The sequence below is a fragment of the Actinia tenebrosa genome, unplaced genomic scaffold (genome assembly GCF_029948245.1).
Source record: "Actinia tenebrosa isolate PJP-AT-01 unplaced genomic scaffold, QUT_ActTen_1.0 PGA_scaffold13__45_contigs__length_12533684, whole genome shotgun sequence".
Lineage (NCBI taxonomy): Eukaryota > Metazoa > Cnidaria > Anthozoa > Actiniaria > Actiniidae > Actinia > Actinia tenebrosa.
This window is the reverse complement of record NW_028292573.1, coordinates 8,199,744-8,225,447: the sequence shown is the minus strand read 5'-3', so window position 1 is coordinate 8,225,447 and position 25,704 is coordinate 8,199,744. Positions and strand designations below refer to the sequence as shown.

Here is a 25,704-nt window from a genome sequence, read left to right as displayed (position 1 = left end):
AGATTCAATAAGACCCTGGCCGAGCGTCTCTTTGGGTACCAGTATTGGAAAGAGCTGGAAGATCCCTCCAAACGCAACAGGGAATGGACTCAGCGGCTCCCCCAGGTCATCGCGGCTTTGAACAACGAGGCGGCCAGGGCTACGGGGATGAAACCCAAGGATGCCATAAAAAAGAAACACGTGGAGCACAAGTCCTACGTCAGAAGTTCGAGGGCGGTCGGACTGAAGGAAAAAAAGCTACCCCGCAACATAGTGGTCAGATACCTCTATCAGCCGGGGGAACTCGAAGGTGGCAGTAAGAGAGCCACGGATCCTAACTGGTCTTTGGAAACGTATGAGATTTCGAAGTCCGTCACCAAGGAAGGGCAACCTGTGTTGTATTACCTAAATGGCCCAAGTCGCGGATTTGTCATGGAAGAGCTGCTCATAGTCCCCAAAGACTCAGAGTAGTGCTAGCTGCCCTTCAAAGTAGCGCAGCACCACGCGCCCGATTGCACTCTAGGCATGTCAGTCTTACGTTGCCTCTGCAATGCCCGCGTTTATTATTTATGCGATCCACGGAGAACTGCTGATCGTCATTTGGGTCAAACCTCCATAGTAGAGGTATGTTACATTTGGCACACCTTGCCCCTTTCTTATAGACGTCGTCCACGCATAGGTCGAACTTTATCCCCGCATAGCGGGGATCTTTGCTCTTTTCTTCGTCGTGGCGCTTGTAGCGAAGGAGTTTCTTGGCGATATTCTCCTTAGCTACGTCCTCTGGGGTGCGGTCGTAACGCAATTGCGGACCCCAGGCTCTCTTTAACTGTTTTGCGTACTCCACACGGCTTACAGCGGTGTAAATAAGGTTGCTCCAACACAGCCGCTGGTCTATGATCCATAAGGTTTCTCTTATGGTAAGCCCTTGCGCGCTGTGGACTGTCATGCAATAGCCCAAGCGCCAGTCTGGATGGGAGGTTATTTTTTCCACCTTTTCTATGGGTACCCAGGCTTTATCATGCGTTACCGCATTTTGCAGTTGGATGTCGGTACCAGGTACCCAGACGTCTCTTTTTTGCATGCGGGTATCGTGGGGTTTATAACAAACAGGCACCAAATGACCAGGAAAGCGCTCCTGGTGTATTTCGAACAGGTCCTTCTGTATGCGGGCCTGTGCTGCGCGCTTGCTGCTTAGCACCAAATCCTTTGGATGCCATGTGTAAAGGAAGTCCTCGTATTTCTTCGCTCGTATGTGCTTACGTAGTATCTTGTTTTGTTCCGCGTCGCTAAGGCCCCTTAATTCCGCCTTTAATTTACGTACTTGGTCTTTGCTGCGGTAGTCGGTGTTGATTTCTTCACAGTGGTCTACCATTCCTTTTAACCATTCGTGGGGCATTTCTCCGGCTATTGGAGGAGGTTGGCATGGATCCCCAGCAAATATCACCTGGCATTTCCCTTTTAGGAAGTCTACGAACTCCTGCAGTATTTCCAAGGGAACGGTGCAAATCTCATCCCAAAGTATCACCGGGGGTATGTCGTGGATGGCTTCTGGTACCCACTTTTGACCATTCCAGCGAAAGAAGCTGTGGTAGGTCTGCGCGTCGTAACCCATCTCCGTTAATTCTCTTTCCAGACGGTGCGTTGGCGTTAACACCTTTATCTTTGGAAAGAGTTCCAAGACCCTGGTAGTTTTACCACTGCCTCCCGTTCCGTAAAGGTAAGAGAAGCGTTGGTAGGAAATGGGGTCCGTAACTAACGGTAATGGCTCTTCTGTGGGGGTAATGGCGCCTTTTGTGTGTCCACCATGATATTCCACACGTTCTCTCCAGGCTTTTATCTCTTCGTCTTTAACGCGCCATTGACCACTTTCCGCTAACTCGTCTTCGGTGTAGAACTCCTGCATCTTTTCTAACACTTCGGGCTTTACGTACAGGGAATCCGTGGCTACACGTGGTATGTCCTCTTTGTCGAACCGTAGCAGCATCGCAAGAAGGTTAATGTGCGCATATGCTAACATACTGGCGCGTAAATGGTAATATTGCGGTCTGTGATCTTGGTAGTAACACAGTGCATTCCACTTATGTTCTTTTTGACCTTCTACGAAGTAGTTCCACTTTTCCACAGATACCATCGATCCATCATCATGTGCGCGCTTTACGAGGAAGCTTAACTCTCCTTCGTCCGTTATTAAGCGTCGCTGCATATGTTTTTCGCCTTCTTTTGCGCCCTGAGTGAACTTTCCTATGACGACCCGCGCGGTGGGGTTATGCTCAGGTAACCATTTTGTGAAGGAGGAGTGACACAATATGGCTTCGTGGGCGGTGTACGTCATAAGTTTATGCTCTTCAAAGAACTTTAACAACGGCACGGGAATCCATTCCTTCTCCTGTAAATGTTTACCATACCACGCGTAAATTATGGGGTGTAAGCCCTTTGCTAACTTCCATGAGGTTAATCTTACAAACCCCGTAGCTGGGGCGTCATAGCTGCCGTCTAAGGACACACGAAAGAACTGTGAGTCTGGATGTCCGTAGCGGTCATAATACTCCTTACAATCCCCCAATCCTTTAAAACTTGCGGGGTAACAGTGTTTCATGTCTAAGGAGACGTATTCGTTTTCGTCATACTCCATGTTCCACAGACCTCCATGACCATGCTCTACACAGGCTTTGGCTATGTCGGCGAATTCCTTAGGCGTGGACTTCCATCCGTTCCTCTTCTTTGCGGCTAAGAAGTCCAAACTACGAGAGCTAAGGACCTCGTCTGAGAAGTCTTCCCCTAAGGTTTCACAGGCACTTTGAATGCGTTGGTGTTCAATTTCGGGGCGGTAAAGAGTACCATCCTGCGTCATAAACTGACTTCCTTCCGAATCCATCAACCAAACGGAGTTTTCGTGGACTAATTCTATCAACGGAGAAGCTTTATAGACCTTAGTTTCCTTCTTTTTGGGGAACCTAAGTTCTCGCCAAGCGTGTCCATTGTGTTGGTAGATGATTATGGGGGCACCTCTACCTCCGTATTTGTGCGTACCTGGGTAAATGAACCCGTCAGTGATATCTTTTACGTGTATGCGGCGTTCTAAGGCAGTCTCTAACTTCTTGATGTTGTCTATGGTGGCTCCGGCCTTATGTGTGTCTTTTTCCCATTTCCTGATGGCTTCTCTTCTCTTTAAAGTTAACTTACTACCACGGGTGGAGTCCTCAAAGAACTCTCTTACTAACTTCGCAACACAGTTACCTGGATGTCGCATTGGTTTGAGCTTCTTAACGTCGGGCTTCTTAATCTCGTACGCACCGTAAATGACCACAGTAACTGGGTAAGCGACCTCGTAAAACATCATGTCAATGCCTACTAACGCTCCCGGGCGCGTATTTTCACTTAAGACAAACAGGTTTTGCTTACCTGACGCCCGAATAGGATTACGGCCCTTTTCGATTATCCACTCGCCGTCTAAATACTTTATAAACGTCAACTCCAAACGGTAGTTACCTTCGGGCATCATGTCGATAATTCTTTCTGCTCTTTCTTCGTTCATCGTCTCATCTGTATCTCCCTCCATAAATGTTGTGAAGGCAAAGTCGGCGTCCAGGCGATCCAACACCTGAGTTCTTAGCTTACGCACAGTTTTGTTTCGTATGCTCTTGATGGCGTCCATCTATATCTAAGGAATATTTTAACCTCCGTTTGCAGTACCCAACAGAGCAGCAGTAAGGGACTTTTCGCGCTGCCACCCGATCGCGCAAGACCCCCTGTAGGGCCTCGTCACTGCTCCAAAAACCCCACCCCCCCCCCCCCTGGTGTTTTTCGATTTGTGATTTTTGGCAATGCCGGCGATTCGCGAGTCCCCCTTACTGCTGCTGGTAAGAGCCAGGAGCTGTGAGATGTACTATATATTACAGTACTTGCTGCACTGATCTAAGTCAGGGCATGGCTAACTCACAGATTAAACCCTGAAACAACCTCTGGGCTGATCTAAATCAGGGTACGGCTAACTCACAGATCGAACCCTGAAACAACCTCAGGGTTGATCTAAGCCAGGGCATGGCTAACTCACAGATCAATCCCTGAAACAACCTCTGGGCTGATCTAAGTCAGGGCATGGCTAACTCACAGATCAACCCCTGAAACAACCTCAGGGCTGATCTAAGTCATGGCACGGCTAACTTAGCTGATGATTTTACTAAAAATATATATTCGTTTGAAGCCACGGGATGGTTCATCATCAATAGTACATAATATCAAAGAGGTAAGTAGAGGATAGTTAATGTTTTGGTATCCACAAGACATCCTTTAAAGAATCCTAGTCAACTTCAATGCACGCTCAGCATCATTAAGACATGGCTCTCAGATGAAAAACTGATTAGCTATATCATAGCCAGTTTTCTACGAATCTTCCCCAAACTTGGCAAGTTAATGTCTTTTGTGAAAAGAAGGAACCTTAGGGCCTTGGTTACCATGGAAACTAAGTCACGTGACCACAAGGCCGCCATCTTGGATTTTTAAACAAGCCGTTTGTAAACGTACCGAAACATCTTTAAAACACTCATTAATAATTCATAAGCTTATGGTCCAATTGGAGCCACCATACACGTCACGTGCATGACCCTTTATACCCGATAAAGTCCTCTTCATTAGTATTCAAGTGATTTTATATAAAGACACATGTGATTTTTATATAAAGACCACTCGAATACTATGAGGATGACTTCATCAGGGATGAAGTATGCATCCAAGTTTAGATGAAGACTTAGAGCTTCATCAAGGTCATAGTCAACCCTAATAATCTTTGACTAACGTGCCTATCTTTGCCTTGGCACGCAATATCCAACGTGTGGGAGCTTCTATTGAATCTGATTGCGCATGCCCGTGACGTCAAATCTCTATCGAAGTATAAAAATCCATGTTCGTGACGTGTATGGTGGCTCCAGTTGAACCAAAATCTTATAAATTGTTCATGAGTGTTTTAAGCAGTTCAAAAAACTCGTAGATCGTGTTTTATCAGGTATAAAAGCACTCGGCTACGCCTCGTGCTTTTATACCTGATAAAACACTCCTACTCGTTTTTTAAACACTACTTAAAAGTCATGAAAATGCAGATTACTATTCATGTTTACAATGCCTATATGGATCTAATTGGATATCTTGGAAATTATTTTAAGTTTAATTTTTAGAATATTTTCTATGTTTTCCAAAAAATTAAAAATATTCTAAAAATTAAACTAAATATAATTTCCAAGATATCCAATTAGATCCATATAGGTATTGCAAATATCAAAAGGAATATGGATTTTCAGGACTTTTGAAGTAGTTTCAATACGATTACAAACGATTTTTTTTAAAAATCCAAGATGGCGGCCTTGTGGTCACGTGACCTGGTTTCCCTGGTAACAGATATGCGGTAATTGCTTGCCTTGAAGAATTACTACTACGAGCCAAATTTGGGAAAGATTCATAGTAAACTGTCAAAGATATGAATAAATAACTGATTTTCCATCACTTCCTCAAAAGAGCCATGCCTTAATGGTGCTGAGCGATAAAACACGATCTGCGAGTTTATTAAATGGCTTAAAAAACTCATGATGTATGTTCTCATAGTGTACTGAATTCTTTACGTAATGAACCAAGTCTGATAGAGAAAATCCAAGTTAAAGTTTAGGCAAATGAAGACGAATCTATATCAGATATAAAATCACCTTCATGGTCATGATTTCTATTGTGTTTCCTTCATGAATTATTATTGACTTTTTGAAATAGTATTTTCACCGTTATATATCTTTCTCACAGTTAAGACAAAGCATCGTGGAACAGGTGCAAAGGCTTCCTGGTAATGACACATGTGTGGATTGTACAGCAAAAGGTATGTATTGCTCACACTTACAACACAGTTTGTTTTAGCACTCGATCCTTTGCTGTTTCAGCCATAAGATTATGAAACAGACTGAAATCAGGCTTTAGTTCTTTGGATATCATATAGGACTCTATTTAAACTAGCCTGTGCTAAATTAGATGTTCCTGCTAAAATACTGAATAAAATAAAATAAATAGATAAATATTTTACCAATAAAGAAATAGAAAATGTGCGCGCGTGCTGTGTGCAGTTACAATTCACGCGGGGGTTGACAGAACACGAGAGAAGTATTAGAGAGTTTTAGATTTACGTTCACGGCAAACGTGAAACGTCAGTTGACCAGTAAAAAATTCTTTTAAATTACTGAAAAAGAATCGCAAAAAAGTCCAAGTAGTAGAAAAACAAAAGAGTATTTGCGCTTGGTGAGAAGGTTTGTAAAAGGTAAAGTAGAATACAGGAAACTTATGAAAACATGGTCACGTTTGCCGTTTGCGGGGAAAAAAAAAAGTCAATCTAAAACTCTCTATTAGCAGAACACTAGATACTCCTAGAGTGTTCTGCCAATCCCCAAGTGCTTTATGACTCCACACAGCACAGCAAGCAAGTTTTTTATTTCTCTTATAAAATACAAATTACAATAGCTGTCATTTTAAATAGGAATGACGCAACTGAAAGTGCGCGCGCATGCCATGTGCTCTCATTGCTTTTTTCTTTCCCTTCTGACTAGATCCCACATGGCTGTCTACGAACCTTTGTGTCTTGACATGTATCGAGTGTTCAGGTGTTCATCGCGACATGGGTGTACATGTATCTAGAGTACGCTCACTAACACTCGATAACCTGGGAACTTCAGAACTCTTGGTAAGATTACTCAAAGGATTTTATCATCATATATAACAACACGAACTCATTAGTAATTCAGTGTCCATGTATCTAGAGTACGCTCATTTACACTCGATAACCTGGGAACTTCAGAACTCTTGGTAAGATTACTCAAAGGATTTTATCATCATATATAACAACACAAACTCATTAGTAACTCATAAGGTCAACAACGAATCAGAACGTCGTATTTGGTCAGGTAGATGAGTACTGATACTTGATCAAACATGGGTAGCATGGTTGGGGTTCGCGGCTAACGCGTCGTCTTTCACTGCTGCCAGTCCAACGTGTCGGGTCGCTGGTTCGAGCCCTGCGGTCGCCACATGTGAATTGAGTTAGTTTGATGTGTTGTTCTCTCCTATGCCACGAGGGTTTTCTCCGGGATCTCCGGTTTCCTCCCTCCGTAAAAATCAACATACCAGTTAAGTCTTGTATGTTGTAAATATAGAATGTAGTGGTAGTGCGTGTGGAGGGAAGAGCCCCGTACGAGAAGTGGTGGTCGTAAAATCTGTTTTTTTAACTGACTGCTTGGACTGGTCGTATTTGTGATACAGTGTTACTATTATGGGCACAGTTATCCTAAACATACTGATATACTGATTATTGTTTTTGTTGCAGTTGGCAAAGGCAATCAGTAATGGTGGTTTTAATGAGATCATGGAAGCAACACTCGACTACAACAAGAAGCCAACAGCTACAAGTAACATGTAAGTGAAATGACTACGAGGAAGATAGCAGTTACTTATGATGATGACGATGATGATGATGATGGTGATGGTAATAGTAATGATGGTGATGATGATGGTAATGATGATGGTGATGATGATGATGATGACGATGATGGTGATGGTAATGATGATGGTGATGGTGATGATGATGGTGATGATGATGGTGGTGATGATTATGATGATGATGATAATGATGATGATGATGATTATAATGATGATGATGATGGTAATAGTAATGATGGTGATGATGATGGTAATGATGATAGTGATGGTGATGATGATGATGGTAATGATGATGGTGATGGTAATGATGATGGTGATGGTGATGATGATGGTGATGATGATGGTGGTGATGATTATGATGATGATGACGATGACGATGATGATGATTATAATGATGATGATGATGGTAATAGTAATGATGGTGATGATGATGGTAATGATGATAGTGATGGTGATGATGATGGTGATGTTGATGATGGTAAAGGCGATGATGATAGTGATGAGGATGGTGATGATGACGATGATGATATAATGATGATGCATTATGATGATAATGATGAAGATGACGATGATGGTGATAATGATGGTGATGATGATGGTGGTGATGATTATGATGATGATGATGATAATGATGTTAATGATCATGATTAAATGGGTGTTGTTGTTGTTTCCAGGGAAGAGAAGAAAGAGTTCATCAGAGCCAAGTACATCAAGCACCAGTATGCTCAGAAATCTGGCGATGGACCAGACAAGATTCTACAAGTAAGTTGTACAATACGAATATTTACAGGTCTGGAATCATTCGCTCCAGATATGCTAAAAGACTTACAAAATCAATTCATGTCGTTGCGCTGAGCAGCGGAGGGCCTTGGAATATTCTAATGATGAGGTTATTTTGTTTCTTACAGGAACTTCATCTGGCTGTCAAGGCTCGTGATATTCTAGCCGTCTTACAAGGATTCGGAGAGGGAGTCGGCCTGACAACCCCTTTACCAGGAGACGTAGGTTTTATTTTATTTTATTTTTATTTACGATTCGTGCAAAAATGATGATCAGCCCCTCATCATCATCATTATCTGTTGTTGCAGAAGCCTGATCTGTTCATTGAACCAAAAACAACTTTTCGCGTACGAAGTGAGAATACGAACAACAATTGCTCAGTAACTTACGAGACACAGTAGTGTTGCGGAAATATTGCACGACTATGTTGCAAACATTGAATACTCGTGTCGTGTTTTTAAGCCTGATTTTCAAGCAACCTACACAGACTAGACGAATCCCGTACCCAGACAATCTCGTACCCAGAGCCTAGGTTTCTTCTCACTTGCGGCGAAGAACGAGGGCTCTGGCATAATCCATTTTTGGCGCATACGCAATTTTCCAGAATTTTTATTATATCTAAAAATATAATCAATGAAAATCATGCTATCAAACAGAGTTTGAAATAAAAATTAGAAATAGGGAACATGTTTTGTTTATTTTTGGCAAGTCTTTCAACGTATGCGCTCTTATACCGGAAGTCCAAGAAATCCTTGTCTCAAAAAATGGATTATGCCAGAGCCCTCGTTCTTCGCAGCAGGCCAGAAGAAACGCATTTCTTAGTGCGCATGCTCGACGAAATTGATATATTTCATTTCGTCGAGCATGCGCACTAAGAAATTAAGTGGCATGCAATGTCGCTTGCAACATGGCACCCGGTGTGCCTCACCTTTATTTGTCATTCTTTTTTCAGCCATCGCTGAACACTGCTTTACATGTCGCCGTGGAACAAGAAGATCTTACCTCACTACACATTGTTGATTTCTTTGCTCAAAATAGGTTAGTACACGACACGCCCTTGTTAAAAGTACCCCTCACACTTAACTCAATATTTTCAGTATTGATTCTATAGTATTTTTATATAAAATATTGAGGATATTGAGTTGAGAGGTGAGGGGCACTTAAACAAAAAACAAAAAAAAACTGCAGTTGGAGCTGTTAGAGGAAGTAAATGCTCTGTACGGTTGCTTAGGGTAAGCCTCAATTTTGTTTAGAATACTCACATGTTCCAGTGAAGGTCCATGGAATTTCTAAGTGTTTGTATTGTTGAAGTTGTGCATTCTTTACTTCAGCTTTTGTGTTTGAGTGGTGCGATTAGTATAGTTTTAGACTTGACCAGTGATTCTGAAACGATATTCACTGCTGAAGCGGTAATTATGAGGTTTCTCAAACTATGATCGAAAGCAACTAAAACGTTGTTTCATCCTGAATTTCGTCTTTTTTTGATATTCAAGTCTAGAATTATACTAAAACAATTATGGTGATACTTAACTTGCTGCTCGGTGAATATTCATTGATAATCACTTCATCTTCGGCGAATAATTGAGTAAATGTGTCGTTAATCAAAGAACACAGCGGTTTTTGACTAATTGGAATACGGTATATTCTAAGTCTGCACAATTTGTTTAACGAGTGACCATTCGAATGGACGAACAAACGAAGTTCATCATTGAGAATGAAAATAAATATGATATCCATGGTTCTGACTCCCCTTAGTTACCGTTGCTATGTCCCACAAGCTCAACAAATAGACCGTTTTCTCAAGGTTGCGTACGCATCCAACTTGACGGGCCACAAAATTGAAAAACGCAAATTCTGTAAAATTGAGAAGCCAATTTTATATTTAAAGACGAGAATAATCGATTTTATGAATTCTTATCGAAAAATCTAATAGAAATATATGATATAATTCTCATTATAAAGCTCGTGTTCTGGTATCGCGGCCCGTCAAGTTCCTTAAATTTGGATGCGCACGCAACCTTGAGAAAACAGTCTATTGTCAAGAATATCTCATAATTTAAGACTCTGATTGGTGGAAGGTTGTTTATAAATTGTTTCATTTGGTTACTGTCCGACGAAAAGAAAAGAAAATTGCCTCGTTATCCTTGTAGTACTTGGACAAGATTTTAATTCCTCTGGATCTGATTGGAAACCATGACTTTATCTGACAAGAGTATTAATAATAATAATTATAGTACACTCAACAAAATTACTCGACTCTGATTGGTCGAGAGGAGTACAATTATAGCGTTAATTGTACTCCGTAGGAGTAGCGAATTAAGTCGCTATGGCAACACGGCCAAAACAATGTCAAAACAATTATTTTCTATCATTTTGTACTTAAAAAACATATAAATAAAATTTTAAAGCCGTAAGAACTAATCTTTTTTATGCATTTCAGTTGCGCGATGGACTGAAAATCGGCCTCCAAATAGACAAAGATGAACGGCGTCGCTTCGCATTTTTTACTGAAATTTCGTTGAGTGAACTATAAACAAAAAATCGCACGATCTTCTCGTACAATTTGGAAATTAATAGACACTCGTAATGTTTTGAAAGTTCTCGTAATTGCACGAGCCTTTTAGTCTATTAATTTCCAAATTGTACTCGAGATCGTGCGATTTCCTATACTAATAATTATAATTTTATTACTTATATAGCGCAAAATTCATTAAAATGTATGATCAAATTGTGCTTTACACTCTTTACAATCATTAAGAATCAAATTGTACTAAAACTATATCTAAAATCATGTAGTCCTATTCATTATATTTACAGATAGAAAATCAAAATAAACGTAACTAGATAAACTAAATTTACCAAAACTCACAGTTACTCTGAGCTCAAAATTTAATTTAAAATATTATATATAATTAAAATAGGCTTGCCTAAATAGTTATGTTTTAACTTCTTTTTTAAATCTAGTAATCAACTTTTCTTGCAACAAATCCATGAAGGGAGGAATGGAGTTCTGGCCAACATAGTTAATTTAATAGAGGCTTTGCACCATCACGTGACGACAGACATGTTAGATGGCAGGAACAATACAATCGTTTTACATGAGAAAGAATTCAATTCCCGAGAGCCAAGGGATTTTATTGTCCTGACATCTAACCACAGGGAGCCCAAGCTGTATTATGGACGTGGGCACGTGATAATGCAAAACCTTTATTGGTTGTATGTATGTTTTCTCTAAAGGCTGACGGTATATATGACGTACCTATTGACATCGCTGACATCAAAGCTAACCTGAGTGACGACGAAACACTGAACGACTCCACCAAGTTTGATAAGGTAGTTGTTACTAAACCATCCACCTGATAGCCTTTCCTTTTATCACGACAAATGACGAATCGTGCTGAAACACGAGGAAATATCTATAATCCATAAAGTTTTGAGAAATTGATAAAGTTTGTTATTATTTATATTGTTATTATTATCATCGTCATGGTCATCACCATCATCATCAACATTATCAACATCACCATCATCATCATCACTATCATCATCATCATCACCACCACTATCATCATCACCATCATCAACATCATCATCATCACCATCATCATCATCACCACTATCATCATCACCATCATCAACATCACCATCACTATCATCATCACTATCATCATCACCATCATCAACATCACCATCATCATCATCACTATCATCATCACCATCATCATTATCATCATCATCACCATCATCATTATCATCATCATCATCATCATCACTATCACCATCACTATCATCATCATCATCATCATCACCATCACTATCATCATCACCATCATTATCACCATCATCATCATCATCATCATCGCTATCATCATCATCACTATCATCATCACCATCATCAACATCACCATCATCATCATCACTATCATCATCACCATCATCATTATCATCATCACCATCACTATCATCATCACCATCATTATCACCATCATCATCATCATCATCGCTATCATCAATATCATCACCATCAACGTTATTAATATTAAAGTCTTTCACACGAGATCAGATCACAGAGACAATTCTTAATGATTTTTGTGATAGTTGTTAGCAATAGTTGCAGGAAGCCAATATAGACTGTATTTGTTCTTCAGGTCGCGGGGACAGAGCGATTAAAGTTTCTATGCAACATCATGTATACTTTCTCAAACGACCTGTCCCTGTGACAACATCAAAATAACCAATGAGCGTGTAGTTCGCAGATTGGTCATTTTACTCCGACTTATTCACAGTGAAAGGTTAATGTGTCTTTTAATGTTTTTGTCTTCAGGGTCGAACAGGTCCCCCCACTCCTCCCCGCCACCGTCGAGTCTTACCATCAAGACCAGTCAGCCAGTTTGTCACGCCAACCAAATACAGTTCAACGCATCAACAGGACGAAGAAGCCGTCAGCGCGCTCATATCAGGGCTCAGTCTCACCGATGAGTTTCCCGGTCATTACACGCCGATGGGAGCTGGGGATAGGTTATCAAAACCTAATGCATCCCCGGTGATCATGAGAAGAAAACCTCCCGCACCCCCCAGGTCTGGGGAAACCGTCGCTGTGTCTGTCAGATCTAGTATTGCCTTCCCAGCTTCTGGGGCGGTATCTTCCAGCACCTTTGGACATGGACCAAAATTAGGGTACGTTTAGTGATAAACCATTTTAATCTTCATAGGATTTCATAGACTTTTAGTCTAAACCTAGTATTGGTTTATCATAAATCCTGCATTCTGATTGGCTAAGCTACTAATGATCTATTAGTGATAGCCCACTAGTAACTATAACTGCAGGTTTTGACAACCAAAAACTCGGTGTTTCAACCTAATTTGAATTTCATTATCTGTTCCAAATTAAATGGTAGTCAAACACTGGTCATCATGTGCTGAAATATTTTTATTTAAGTGTCTAGTGATTCTAGCGCTTTCGGACTAATTGGGGACACTTTTCGCTCAAACGCACTACCACTACATTCGATGTTCTATGCACACAACTCTCATCTCACATGTCGATGATGGGATCTACCACTACATTCAATATTCTATGCACACGACGCTCAGCTCACATGTTGATGATGGGATCTACCACTACATTCAATATTCTATGCACACGACGCTCAGCTCACATGTTGGGATCTACCACTACATTCAATATTCTATGCACACGACGCTCAGCTCACATGTTGGGATCTACCACTACATTCAATATTCTATGCACACGACGCTCATCTCACATGTTGGGATCTACCACTACATTCAATATTCTTTACACACGACGCTCAGCTCACATGTTAGGATCTACCACTACATTCAATATTCTATGCACACGACGCTCAGCTCACATGTTGGGATCTACCACTACATTCAATATTCTATGCACACGACGCTCAGCTCACATGTTGGGATCTACCACTACATTCAATATTCTATGCACACGACGCTCAGCTCACGTGTTGGGATCTACCACTACATTCAATATTCTATGCACACGACGCTCAGCTCACATGTTGGGATCTACCACTACATTCAATATTCTATGCACACGACGCTCAGCTCACATGTTGGGATCTACCACTACATTCAATATTCTATGCACACGACGCTCAGCTCACATGTTGATGATGGGATCTACCACTACATTCAATATTCTATGCCACGACGCTCAGCTCACATGTTGGGATCTACCACTACATTCAATATTCTATGCACACGACGCTCAGCTCACATGTTGGGATCTAACACTACATTCAATATTCTATGCACACGACGCTCAGCTCACGTGTTGGGATCTACCACTACATTCAATATTCTATGCACACGACGCTCAGCTCACATGTTGGGATCTACCACTACATTCAATATTCTATGCACACGACGCTCAGCTCACATGTTGGGATCTACCACTACATCCAATATTCTATGCCACGACGCTCAGCTCACGTGTTGGGATCTACCACTACATTCAATATTCTATGCACACGACGCTCAGCTCACATGTTGATGATGGGATCTACCACTACATTCAATATTCTATGCACACGACGCTCAGCTCACGTGTTGGGATCTACCACTACATTCAATATTCTATGCACACGACGCTCAGCTCACATGTTGGGATCTACCACTACATTCAATATTCTATGCACACGACGCTCAGCTCACGTGTTGGGATCTACCACTACATTCAATATTCTATGCACACGACGCTCAGCTCACATGATGGGATCTACCACTACATTCAATATTCTATGCACACGACGCTCAGCTCACATGTTGGGATCTACCACTACATTCAATATTCTATGCACACGACGCTCAGCTCACATGTTGATGATGGGATCTACCACTACATTCAATATTCTATGCCACGACGCTCAGCTCACATGTTGGGATCTACCACTACATTCAATATTCTATGCACACGACGCTCAGCTCACATGTTGGGATCTAACACTACATTCAATATTCTATGCACACGACGCTCAGCTCACGTGTTGGGATCTACCACTACATTCAATATTCTATGCACACGACGCTCAGCTCACATGTTGGGATCTACCACTACATTCAATATTCTATGCACACGACGCTCAGCTCACATGTTGGGATCTACCACTACATCCAATATTCTATGCCACGACGCTCAGCTCACGTGTTGGGATCTACCACTACATTCAATATTCTATGCACACGACGCTCAGCTCACATGTTGATGATGGGATCTACCACTACATTCAATATTCTATGCACACGACGCTCAGCTCACGTGTTGGGATCTACCACTACATTCAATATTCTATGCACACGACGCTCAGCTCACATGATGGGATCTACCACTACATTCAATATTCTATGCACACGACGCTCAGCTCACATGTTGGGATCTACCACTACATTCAATATTCTATGCACACGACGCTCAGCTCACATGTTGATGATGGGATCTACCACTACATTCAATATTCTATGCCACGACGCTCAGCTCACATGTTGGGATCTACCACTACATTCAATATTCTATGCACACGACGCTCAGCTCACATGTTGGGATCTAACACTACATTCAATATTCTATGCACACGACGCTCAGCTCACGTGTTGGGATCTACCACTACATTCAATATTCTATGCACACGACGCTCAGCTCACATGTTGGGATCTACCACTACATTCAATATTCTATGCACACGACGCTCAGCTCACATGTTGGGATCTACCACTACATCCAATATTCTATGCCACGACGCTCAGCTCACGTGTTGGGATCTACCACTACATTCAATATTCTATGCACACGACGCTCAGCTCACATGTTGATGATGGGATCTACCACTACATTCAATATTCTATGCACACGACGCTCAGCTCACATGTTGGGATCTACCACTACATTCAATATTCTATGCACACGACGCTCAGCTCACATGTTGGGATCTACCACTACATTCAATATTCTATGCACACGACGCTCAGCTCACATGTTGGGATCTACCACTACATTCAATATTCTATGCACACGACGCTCAGCTCACATGTTGGGATCTACCACTACATTCAATATTCTGTACACACGACGCTCAGCTCACATGTTAGGATCTACCACTACATTCAATATTCTATGCACACGACGCTCAGCTCACATGTTGGGATCTACCACTACATTCAATATTCTATGCACACGACGCTCAGCTCACATGTTGGGATCTACCACTACATTCAATATTCTATGCACACGACGCTCAGCTCACGTGTTGGGATCTACCACTACATTCAATATTCTATGCACACGACGCTCAGCTCACATGATGGGATCTACCACTACATTCAATATTCTATGCACACGACGCTCAGCTCACATGTTGGGATCTACTACTACATTCAATATTCTATGCACACGACGCTCAGCTTTCATGTTGATGTTGGGATCTACCACTACATTCAATATTCTATGCCACGACGCTCAGCTCACATGTTGGGATCTACTACTACATTCAATATTCTATGCACACGACGCTCAGCTTTCATGTTGATGTTGGGATCTACCACTACATTCAATATTCTATGCCACGACGCTCAGCTCACATGTTGGGATCTACCACTACATTCAATATTCTATGCACACGACGCTCAGCTTACATGTTGGGATCTAACACTACATTCAATATTCTATGCACACGACGCTTAGCTCACGTGTTGGGATCTACCACTACATTCAATATTCTATGCACACGACGCTCAGCTCACATGTTGGGATCTACCACTACATTCAATATTCTATGCACACGACGCTCAGCTCACATGTTGGGATCTACCACTACATCCAATATTCTATGCCACGACGCTCAGCTCACTTGTTGGGATCTACCACTACATTCAATATTCTATGCACACGACGCTCAGCTCACGTGTTGGGATCTACCACTACATTCAATATTCTATGCACACGACGCTCAGCTCACATGTTGATGATGGGATCTACCACTACATTCAATATTCTATGCACACGACGCTCAGCTCACATGTTGGGATCTACCACTACATTCAATATTCTATGCGCACGACGCTCAGCTCACATGTTGATGATGGGATCTACCACTACATTCAATATTCTATGCACACGACGCTCAGCTCACATATTGGGATCTACCACTACATTCAATATTCTATGCACACGACGCTCAGCTCACATGTTGGGATCTACCACTACATTCAATATTCTATGCACACAACGCTCAGCTCACATGTTGGGATCTACCACTACATTCAATATTCTATGCACACGACGCTCAGCTCACATGTTGGGATCTACCACTACATTCAATATTCTATGCACACGACGCTCAGCTCACATGTTAGGATCTACCACTACATTCAATATTCTATGCACACAACGCACAGCTCACATGTTGGGATCTACCACTACATTCAATATTCTATGCACACGACGCTCAGCTCACATGTTGGGATCTACCACTACATTCAATATTCTATGCACACGACGCTCAGCTCACATGTTGATGATGGGATCTACCACTACATTCAATATTCTATGCACACAACGCTCAGCTCACATGTTGGGATCTACCACTACATTCAATATTCTATGCACACGACGCTCAGCTCACGTGTTGGGATCTACCACTACATTCGATGTTAATATGCACACAACGCTCAGCTCACATGTTAATTTTTACGGAGGGAGAAAACCGGAGAACCTGCAGAAAACCCACGTAGCATAGGAGAGAACAATTCATCAAACAAACTCAAACTCTGCTGTCAGACAGAAAGAAGTTTATTGAGTTCTATTGTCAATCATTGACGTAAAAATATGTAGAGTTTCGTGTGTGTGTCTTTCTTTTATGGGTAAAGGTGATCGGTGTACCGTCTTGATTCATCTTTTGTTGTATTCTCTTGTGGTGAGCAGTTAATAGAGAGTTTTAGATTTACGTTCACGGCAAACGTGAAACGTCAGTTGACCAGTAAAAAATTCTTTTAAATTACTGAAAAAGAATCGCAAAAAAGTCCAAGTACTGTAGTAGAAAAACAAAAGAGTATTTGCGCTTGGTGAGAAGGTTTGTAAAAGGTAAAGTGAAATACAGGAAAACTATGAAAATGTGGTCACGTTTGCCGTTTGCGGGGAGAAAAAAAAGTCAATCTAAAACTCTCTATATCAATCGACGTCATTACTGTAACAAAGCTTTATTTGCCCCATGGATGCCCAATAATACCTTGTGATCCAAGATGGCCACCGTATCGTCGAAGTAGTCCATTATGTAATTGTTTTTGTTTGGTAGGCATGAAGATGCAAACAAGACATCGCCTGAATCCCCTCCGCCTCCAATCCCAATGAGATGTTCCTCTGTTAGCCGTAAACCATCTACTCATCCTCCCCCGCCCCCTCCCCCCAAGCCTCAATTCGATGACACCCACGTCAAACCCCCGACATTACCCGACATTAGAACGATCCCAGAGAACTTGAAACGGGCACCGCCTGTACCTCCTTTGTCTTCAAAAAAGCCCGGTTCTGCGGAAGGTAAACCTAGAGCACCTCCAGTGCCTACTCACAAGAGATCGAAGTCTGAGGGCAGGACACCGTTTGGTGAGGACACTGTTGATGTGGCTGCCAAGATCGGTCTGCACAAAAAGAAATCCCTACCTTTAGAAGATAGTAAAGAAAAGGAAGATAGCAAACAAAATCGACCCACCCCTCCCCCGAGACCACGAACGGTGAGCAAACCTGGTGACAAAGGAAAAGTGAATGGGGAGGTGAAAAATGGCGGAGTGTCGACACCACGCCCTAAGGCTGCTACATTACCAAGGTAAAGGACCAAGATGGACATGACAAAATCTTTCGTTCACGTCAACCAACATGGTGGCTATGACGTCACTTTTACAAGGACAAAAAACATGGCCGCCATGTTGGTCTACATGACCCAGAATCAATTAACATGGTGGCTATGACGTCACTTGTACAAGGACAAAAAACATGGCCGCCATGTTGGTCTACATGACCCAGAATCAATTAACATGGTGGCTATGACGTCACTTGTACAAGGACAAAAGACATGGCCGCCATGTTGGTCTACATGACCCAGAATCAATTAACATGGTGGCTATAACGTCACTTGTACAAGGACAAAAGAAATGGCCGCAATGTTGGTTGGCATAATCCAAAGTCAACCAATATGGCGACTATGACGTCACTTAATGGAAAGCGCCCTTGGAAATCACACGATCTCGAGTACAATTCGGAATTAATAGGTACGAGTGATGTTTTGAAAGGTTTTTTCAAAATAGAGGATTTGAACCATCACGTGACGGCAGCCATGTTAGATGGCAGGAACAATACAATCGTTTTACATGAGAAAGAATTCAATTCCCAAGAGCAAAGGCATTTTATTGTTCTGCCATCTAACCACAGGCAGCCCAAGCTGTATTATGGACGTGGGCACGTGATGGTGCAAAACCTCTATTGGACGAACCTTTATTGAGAACTTTCGAAACATCACGAGTATCTATAAAATCCGAATTGTACGAGAAGACCGTGCGATTTTTTGAGATCAAGAATGCACCCTTCAAAGTCCAGCATTGCAGCTGTGTAAAAATATACTCATTTTTGATAGACATGGCTTAGAGTAATCAAAATGTTTGTTTAGACCTCCAGCTGTGCCGCCTCCGCCGACGAGAACCGATTCAACCCTGCCTTCAAACAAAGGTAAGAGCACTAATCTCGTACCCAGAGCCCGTTTATCTTCTGGCCTGCGTTGAAGAACGAGTGCTCTGGCATAATCCATTTTGTGGCGTATGCGTTTTTCCGGAAGTTAAATATGTTCAATAAAATCATGCTTTCAAACAGGGTTCTGCGTTTACTTCCGATCAAAATAAAAATTTGAAATTGGTCAACATATTTTTTATTTTTGGCGAGGCTTCGATCGCATGCGCTCTTATGCCGGAAGTCCAAGAAGTCCTGGTCCAAAAAAACGAATTATGCCAGAGCCCTCTTTCTTCGCCGCAGTCCAGAAGAAACGCAGGCTCTGGGTACGAGATTGTAAGAGCACAGGAAAAGCTGCTAGATACCTATGTTACGGACACTTCTATATTACGAACACCTCTATATTACGGACACCTCTATATTACGGACACCTCTATATTGCTGGCAGATATATTCAGGTCCCGGCAAATCACCATTCATTCTATGTTTCATAGACCCGACCTCTATATAAAGGACAGTTGTTCTGGGCCTTTAGTGTCCGTATTATAGAGGTTGCACTGTATTTGATAACCGCATCAAATACCTTATTATTATTTATAATCAAAGGTCCAAATAAAGACGATAGTTTACCTGAAGGCCCCTCTACACCAGTACCAGAGCTACCTCCAAGGCTACACTGTACTCCGGTAAGAGGCTTTAGATGGATAAAAAAAACTGTATAGAGACTTTTTGCCAATGGTAAGCGTAGTGGTTTACTGCTCGGCTATCACCGTTGTGGTCACGGTTTGAGCCCCGGCTCGGACTGGATCGTGTTTGTCTGATGTGTTGTTCTCTGTATTGCCATGAGGATTTTCTCCGGGTTCTCCGGTTTCCTCCCTCCGTAAAAATCAACGTGAGTTGAAGTCATTTGGGTGTTACGGCATGTCGTACCGTGTACCTGCTGTAAGTCAGTACCGTACGTTTCCCACTCATACGATAACCATTCTTATGGAAGCCATTTCAATGTGACAGCATGTCATACCGTTTAAGTTTAGTACGCGTACAGTTTCCCACTCATACGATAACCATTCTTATGGGAAGCCATTTCAATGTTACGGCATGTCGTACCGTGTACCTGCTGTAAGTCAGTACCGTACGTTTCCCACTCATACGATAACCATTTTTATAGAAGCCATTTCAATGTTACGGCATGTCATACCGTGTACGTGCTGTAAGTCAGTACCGTGCGTTTCCCACTCATACGATAACCATTCTTATGGGAAGCCATTTCAATGTTACGGCATGTCGTACCGTGTACGTGCTGTAAGTCAGTACCGTAAGTTTTCCACTCATACGATAACCATTTTTATGGGAAGCCATTTCAATGTTACGGCATGTCGTACTGTGAACGCGCTATAAGTCATTCAAAAACCGCTCTAAACTAATCTTCTGATCTAATTTTTCTGATAATAGACCTCTTCCTCTCGTCCTCGTCGGGTTCAAGCTCTTTATGACTGCGAGGCTGATAACGAAGATGAGCTTTCGTTCAAGGAAGGTGACATCATTATCGTGAAAGGTGATGCTGAAGATGCTGAGTGGTGGGTAAGTAAAGGTCACTCACCTTTTACCCTTGGGGTCTCATCACTCACCTCTCACCATTCCTGACTTAGATCAGCCCAGAGGTTGTTTCAGGGTTTGATCTGTGAGTTAGCCATGCCCTGACTTAGATCAGCCCAGAGGTTGTTTCAGGGTTTGATCTGTGAGTTAGCCATGCCCTGACTTAGATCAGCCCAGAGGTTGTTTCAGGGTTTGATCTGTGAGTTAGCCGTGCCCTCACATAAATTAGCCCAGAGATTGTTTCAGGGTTCTATCTGTGAGTTAGTCATGCCCTGACTTAAGATCGGCCCAGAGGTTTTTTTTATGGGCTTGGTAGAGTGGGTGTTTGATTAGCAATCGGAAAATTACAAAAAGCAAATTTTTTTCCTGGGGTAGTGGGGTCAGTCCTGTTTTGACCCAATAAAGCAAAAAAGACACAAATGGCTGTTTCTTATATTTTTTAGGTCGGTGAATTAGAAAAGAATCCAAAAAAATCCGGAGTCTTTCCCATCAGTTTTGTCCATGTGCTCTCAGAATAATACAATGACAGTGACGTCAAATGTGGGTGTTACTACTATGACGTCATTCATCGTCATGGCAACTGGAAAACTGCTGTGCATTTTGTTTGCAAGTGCAATTTCTACGGAGGAAGAATGACTGCAGGGAATATAATGAGTAGTATATCATAAAATATTTCAAATTATAGTTATTTGAGCTTTTTATTTATTAATAAGGCAATATTTTTATTTGCCATGTAGTTTTTTTTTTCATAACGAACAAATTTCAAAAAATATATTTTATAATGACTGAAATATCGTAATTCATTGTCGGGAATTTTTTAAAATTTTTTAGGTGAAAAGTATTTTTACGTGAGATTTTGCGTACTCGCTTGATATGATAGTTTTGAAAGCTATTTTCCTGCAGAATCTAAACTTGTATTTGTGGATTTCAAGAAATATTGAATAGATGTCTTTGCCTTGGGCTTAATGTTTTCCCATTTCAGACAGCGTGTCATTCATTGTCTTGAGAAAAACATTCTTTAAGTTGTATCAATATTCGTGTGTCTTGCCAAGCGCAATCGTTAAACAAAGAAATGATACTCTAGGGAATAGCACGTGGTCTGAATTGATTCTGTGATTATAGAGCAAGTAAACTAGATCTAATGTAGAGATAACTAGCTTAAACCTAGTGTGAGCTGCGTCGGTGTTTCAAATGAAACTAATGATAAAAGGGTAAATTTTACATCGTGAAAGTTGAAAAAACTTACTGACGTTTCGGACGCTACTCCGACGAAGGACTAGCGTCCGAAACGTCAGTACGTTTTTTCAACTTTTCACGCTGTAAAATTTACCCTTTTACCTTTACTAGATCTAATGTACTTACGTCCTTCTTACTATCTTACGTCCTTCTCTTAAGAATGATATTCACTGGTAAAGACAGAAGTAATACTCAAGGGAATGACGTGAAATTGAATAGTCCCCTTCACAGATCCCTGCGCCATCTTGAAAGGTAGCTTTGCTTTTACAGCGAAGTGAGGCGAACGGTGAGCTTGCAATGATAGAGACATGTGAATAATTGTACAAGGTGTTAAATAAGGTCTCTATTATTACAACCTCACCATCAATGTCGTACCCAGAGCCTGCGGTTCTTCTGGCCTGCGACGAAGAACGAGGGCTTTGGCATAATCCATTTTTTGTAACCAGGATTTCTTTGACTTCCGGTATATGAGCGCATGGGTTCAAAGACTTGTGAAAAAAAAATTTTAATGTTCCCGATATTTTCAATTTTTATTTTAATTGGAAGTAAACACAGAACTCTGTTTTAAAGCATGATTTTTATTGATTATATTTGACTTCCAGAAATTTGCGCATGCGCCAAAAGAAAGGCTCACCCTTTGTCTCGTGTCTTTCCAAATGGCGCAGGGACTGTGAAAGGAGTGGACTTGGTCCACAATGCATTATTCCAAACCTTAAATAGGAAACAATTTTTTAGATTCGTTTGAAAAATATTTTCACTAGGTCCAACTAAAGATGTGTCATTCCCTAGAGTATCATTCCTTTGTTTAATGGTTGTGCATGAGAAGACACATGAATATGGATACAACTCAAACAAAGAATCTTATTCTCAAGAGAATGACACATGGTCTGAAATGGGAAAACATTCCCAAACTTAAAAAAAGTCAATATGTTGAAGATTTTAGTCAAACACTTCTTTTTTATTCTATATTTTTATGTATATTTTTTATAAACAGTTGAGTGTTGTATGTTGTAAATATAGAATGTAGTTGTAGTGCGTGTGGAGGGAACCTCACGGAAGAGCCCCGTACAGGGAGTAATTGTTGTAAGAATAGAAGTTTCGAAAAACATTTTCATTCAATTATGATTTATTTTTTTGGTCATAGAAATCTTTTTAAAAATTTAGCAATCTTTTGGAAGTTTAACCAATTTCCTCCAATTTTCCGTGGTATTTCCTCTCATTTACCACGATCATCGTCTGTCATCTATCCATCACCTCGTGAGTCCACAACATACTTTGACGGTTGATGACGAAAAAAGTGGTAAATAAGCCGGGACATGGCACAAAAAATTTTTAATAATTACTACAAAAACATTAAAAATATTATTACGTTATTTCAGTTCTATGAATATTTGTGTCACCCTCATCTCGAATAATGATATATTACTGAGTAGATTAAAATGGCTTGTTTTATTATCTGAACTGTAAATAGGAAAAAAAATTGAAATATGAGCTACACTGTCGTTGTTACTTTGTTGGACAGCATAAAACAAAGCGATTTTGCCAATATTATCAGTTTTGTTGACATCAGCACCAGCATCAATCAATGCACGAAATACACTTTCGTTGTTACTTTGTTGGACAGCGTAAAACAAAGCAGTTTTGCCAATGAAATCTGTAATAAATATGGTTTAAAGCAGTGTGACAATACCTATTTAAGGTTGGAAGGATATCAGCCATCAGCAATGACTACAGCTCATAATATTAACAATCATTAATGCTTAATAGTGTAATTTTTTTATGTAGAAGGTATTTGGGGAATGTTGGGCAATATTGGCACTCTTGAAGCGTGTTTTGATTGTGCAAGAGCAAGAGCGGATCCTGGTTGGGGGGGAGGGGGGCTGAAGCTCCCCTTCAGCAGAAAAAAAAACAACTGAAGAACAATTAGATGCTTTTTTTCATTGTTTTCCGTTGTGTTGACGGAAGAAACTCAACTAGCCCCCCTAAACTCAACTAGCCCCCCTAAACTCCATTGACCCCCCTAAACTCAACTAGCCCACCTAAACTCAATTAGCCCCCCCTAAACTCAACTAGCCCCCCTAAACTCAATTAGCCTCCCCTAAACTCAAATAGCCCCCCCTAAACTCAACTAGCCCCCTAAACTCAATTCGCCCCCCCTAAAATCTTGGCTGGATCCGCTCTTCAACAGTTATGTAATGGTTTAAAGCATAGAGTCACACATGACATCCACCAAGACCTCCCTCGTCACTATGACGACACTGATTGACATCCACCAAGACCTACCTCGTCACTATGACAACACTGATTGACATCCACTAAGACCTACCTCGTCACTATGACAACACTGATTGACATCCTGATTACCATTCCAAGACCATCAATTTTATTATTTATTTGTTTATGAGCTTTTCCCGATGAGGGCAGGGACACCACAACAACATAGCCACTTACAGTGGGCCCTGTTTAGTACGGGCATTGAAGATGGTCGTCACCAGCGTCTTCAGTGGACTTTTTACGTCCGCCTTATACATGGTTATATAATGAAGACAGACGGGGCCTACGGCCCTAGTTGTCCGAGAAGACTTGAAGTTCTAACCATATAGCAATTTTGTGTTTTGATGAGTATTCTCCACATATAAAAAGATCCTAGTAACAAATGATGCTCCAATTCTGACAAGCTTACACCTTGGAGGTGAGGTGTTGCGAGTCTTAGCCTGCAAAGCACATAACGGAAGGAGGGGGGGGGGGAGGGTGGGGTGGTGTAGGATCCCTCCATTCCCTTTTAAATTTACCCTTGTTGTTTAGAAGAATGTTTTGAAAATTGATTCGAATGCCGTCTTTATAATATTATCCATTCCTCAAAAGGACTAGTACTGAATGGTGACACAAAAACTATGAGCCCAAAAAAGCTTTCCTCGAGTCAAGAAAGAAAAGGTTTCGATCACATGAACTAATTGCTTTAGATTTTTTGAATTTTTGCTGCCAAAAAGTTCCGATATGATCTATTCTGGTACGTCACAAACAAAACCCAGTCGATCCATTCACAGGTAGCCCAAGCTTGGTTTCTGTGGCGTCCTACTATAAGGAAATGTATGGAGTTTCATCAAAAATTTCAATAAAATCTTTGAAACGTGAAATAAAACCTCGACATTTTACCCGATCATTGAGAAATAGCACTTCTTTCGCTCTGCGTGGTTATTTTTTGAATTTAGCTCGTTTTAAGATTTTTTCCCCCACCAGTAAGAAATAAGAGAAGGTTGGAAACTCGAGTCCAAGGGATGTGAGAGAAGGGTCATGACTAAAATTTGGCGCTGGAAGGAAAATTCGAAGACGTACGAGGTTTCAAAGACCCGTGATGGTTCGCTTTTGGGACTCGAGTTTCCAACCTTCTCTTATTTCTTACTGGT

General features: G+C 41.3%; 1 protein-coding gene across 1 annotated transcript; it reads left to right on the top strand.

Annotated features, from left to right (window-relative positions):
• The first annotated feature begins 3,830 nt into the window (after positions 1-3,830).
• On the top strand, positions 3,831-23,896 carry LOC148911758 (arf-GAP with SH3 domain, ANK repeat and PH domain-containing protein 1-like). Its single transcript, XM_089028745.1, has 15 exons — positions 3,831-4,225; positions 5,764-5,836; positions 6,555-6,688; positions 7,328-7,416; positions 8,115-8,202; positions 8,349-8,441; positions 9,173-9,286; positions 9,552-9,629; positions 11,458-11,553; positions 12,545-12,897; positions 18,048-18,572; positions 19,410-19,468; positions 20,072-20,151; positions 20,918-21,046; positions 21,505-23,896. The coding sequence occupies exons 1-15, from the start codon at positions 4,151-4,153 to the stop codon at positions 21,577-21,579; spliced, it is 2,061 nt and encodes a 686-aa protein (XP_088884871.1). The 5' UTR covers positions 3,831-4,150; the 3' UTR covers positions 21,580-23,896.
• Positions 23,897-25,704: the final 1,808 nt, after the last annotated feature.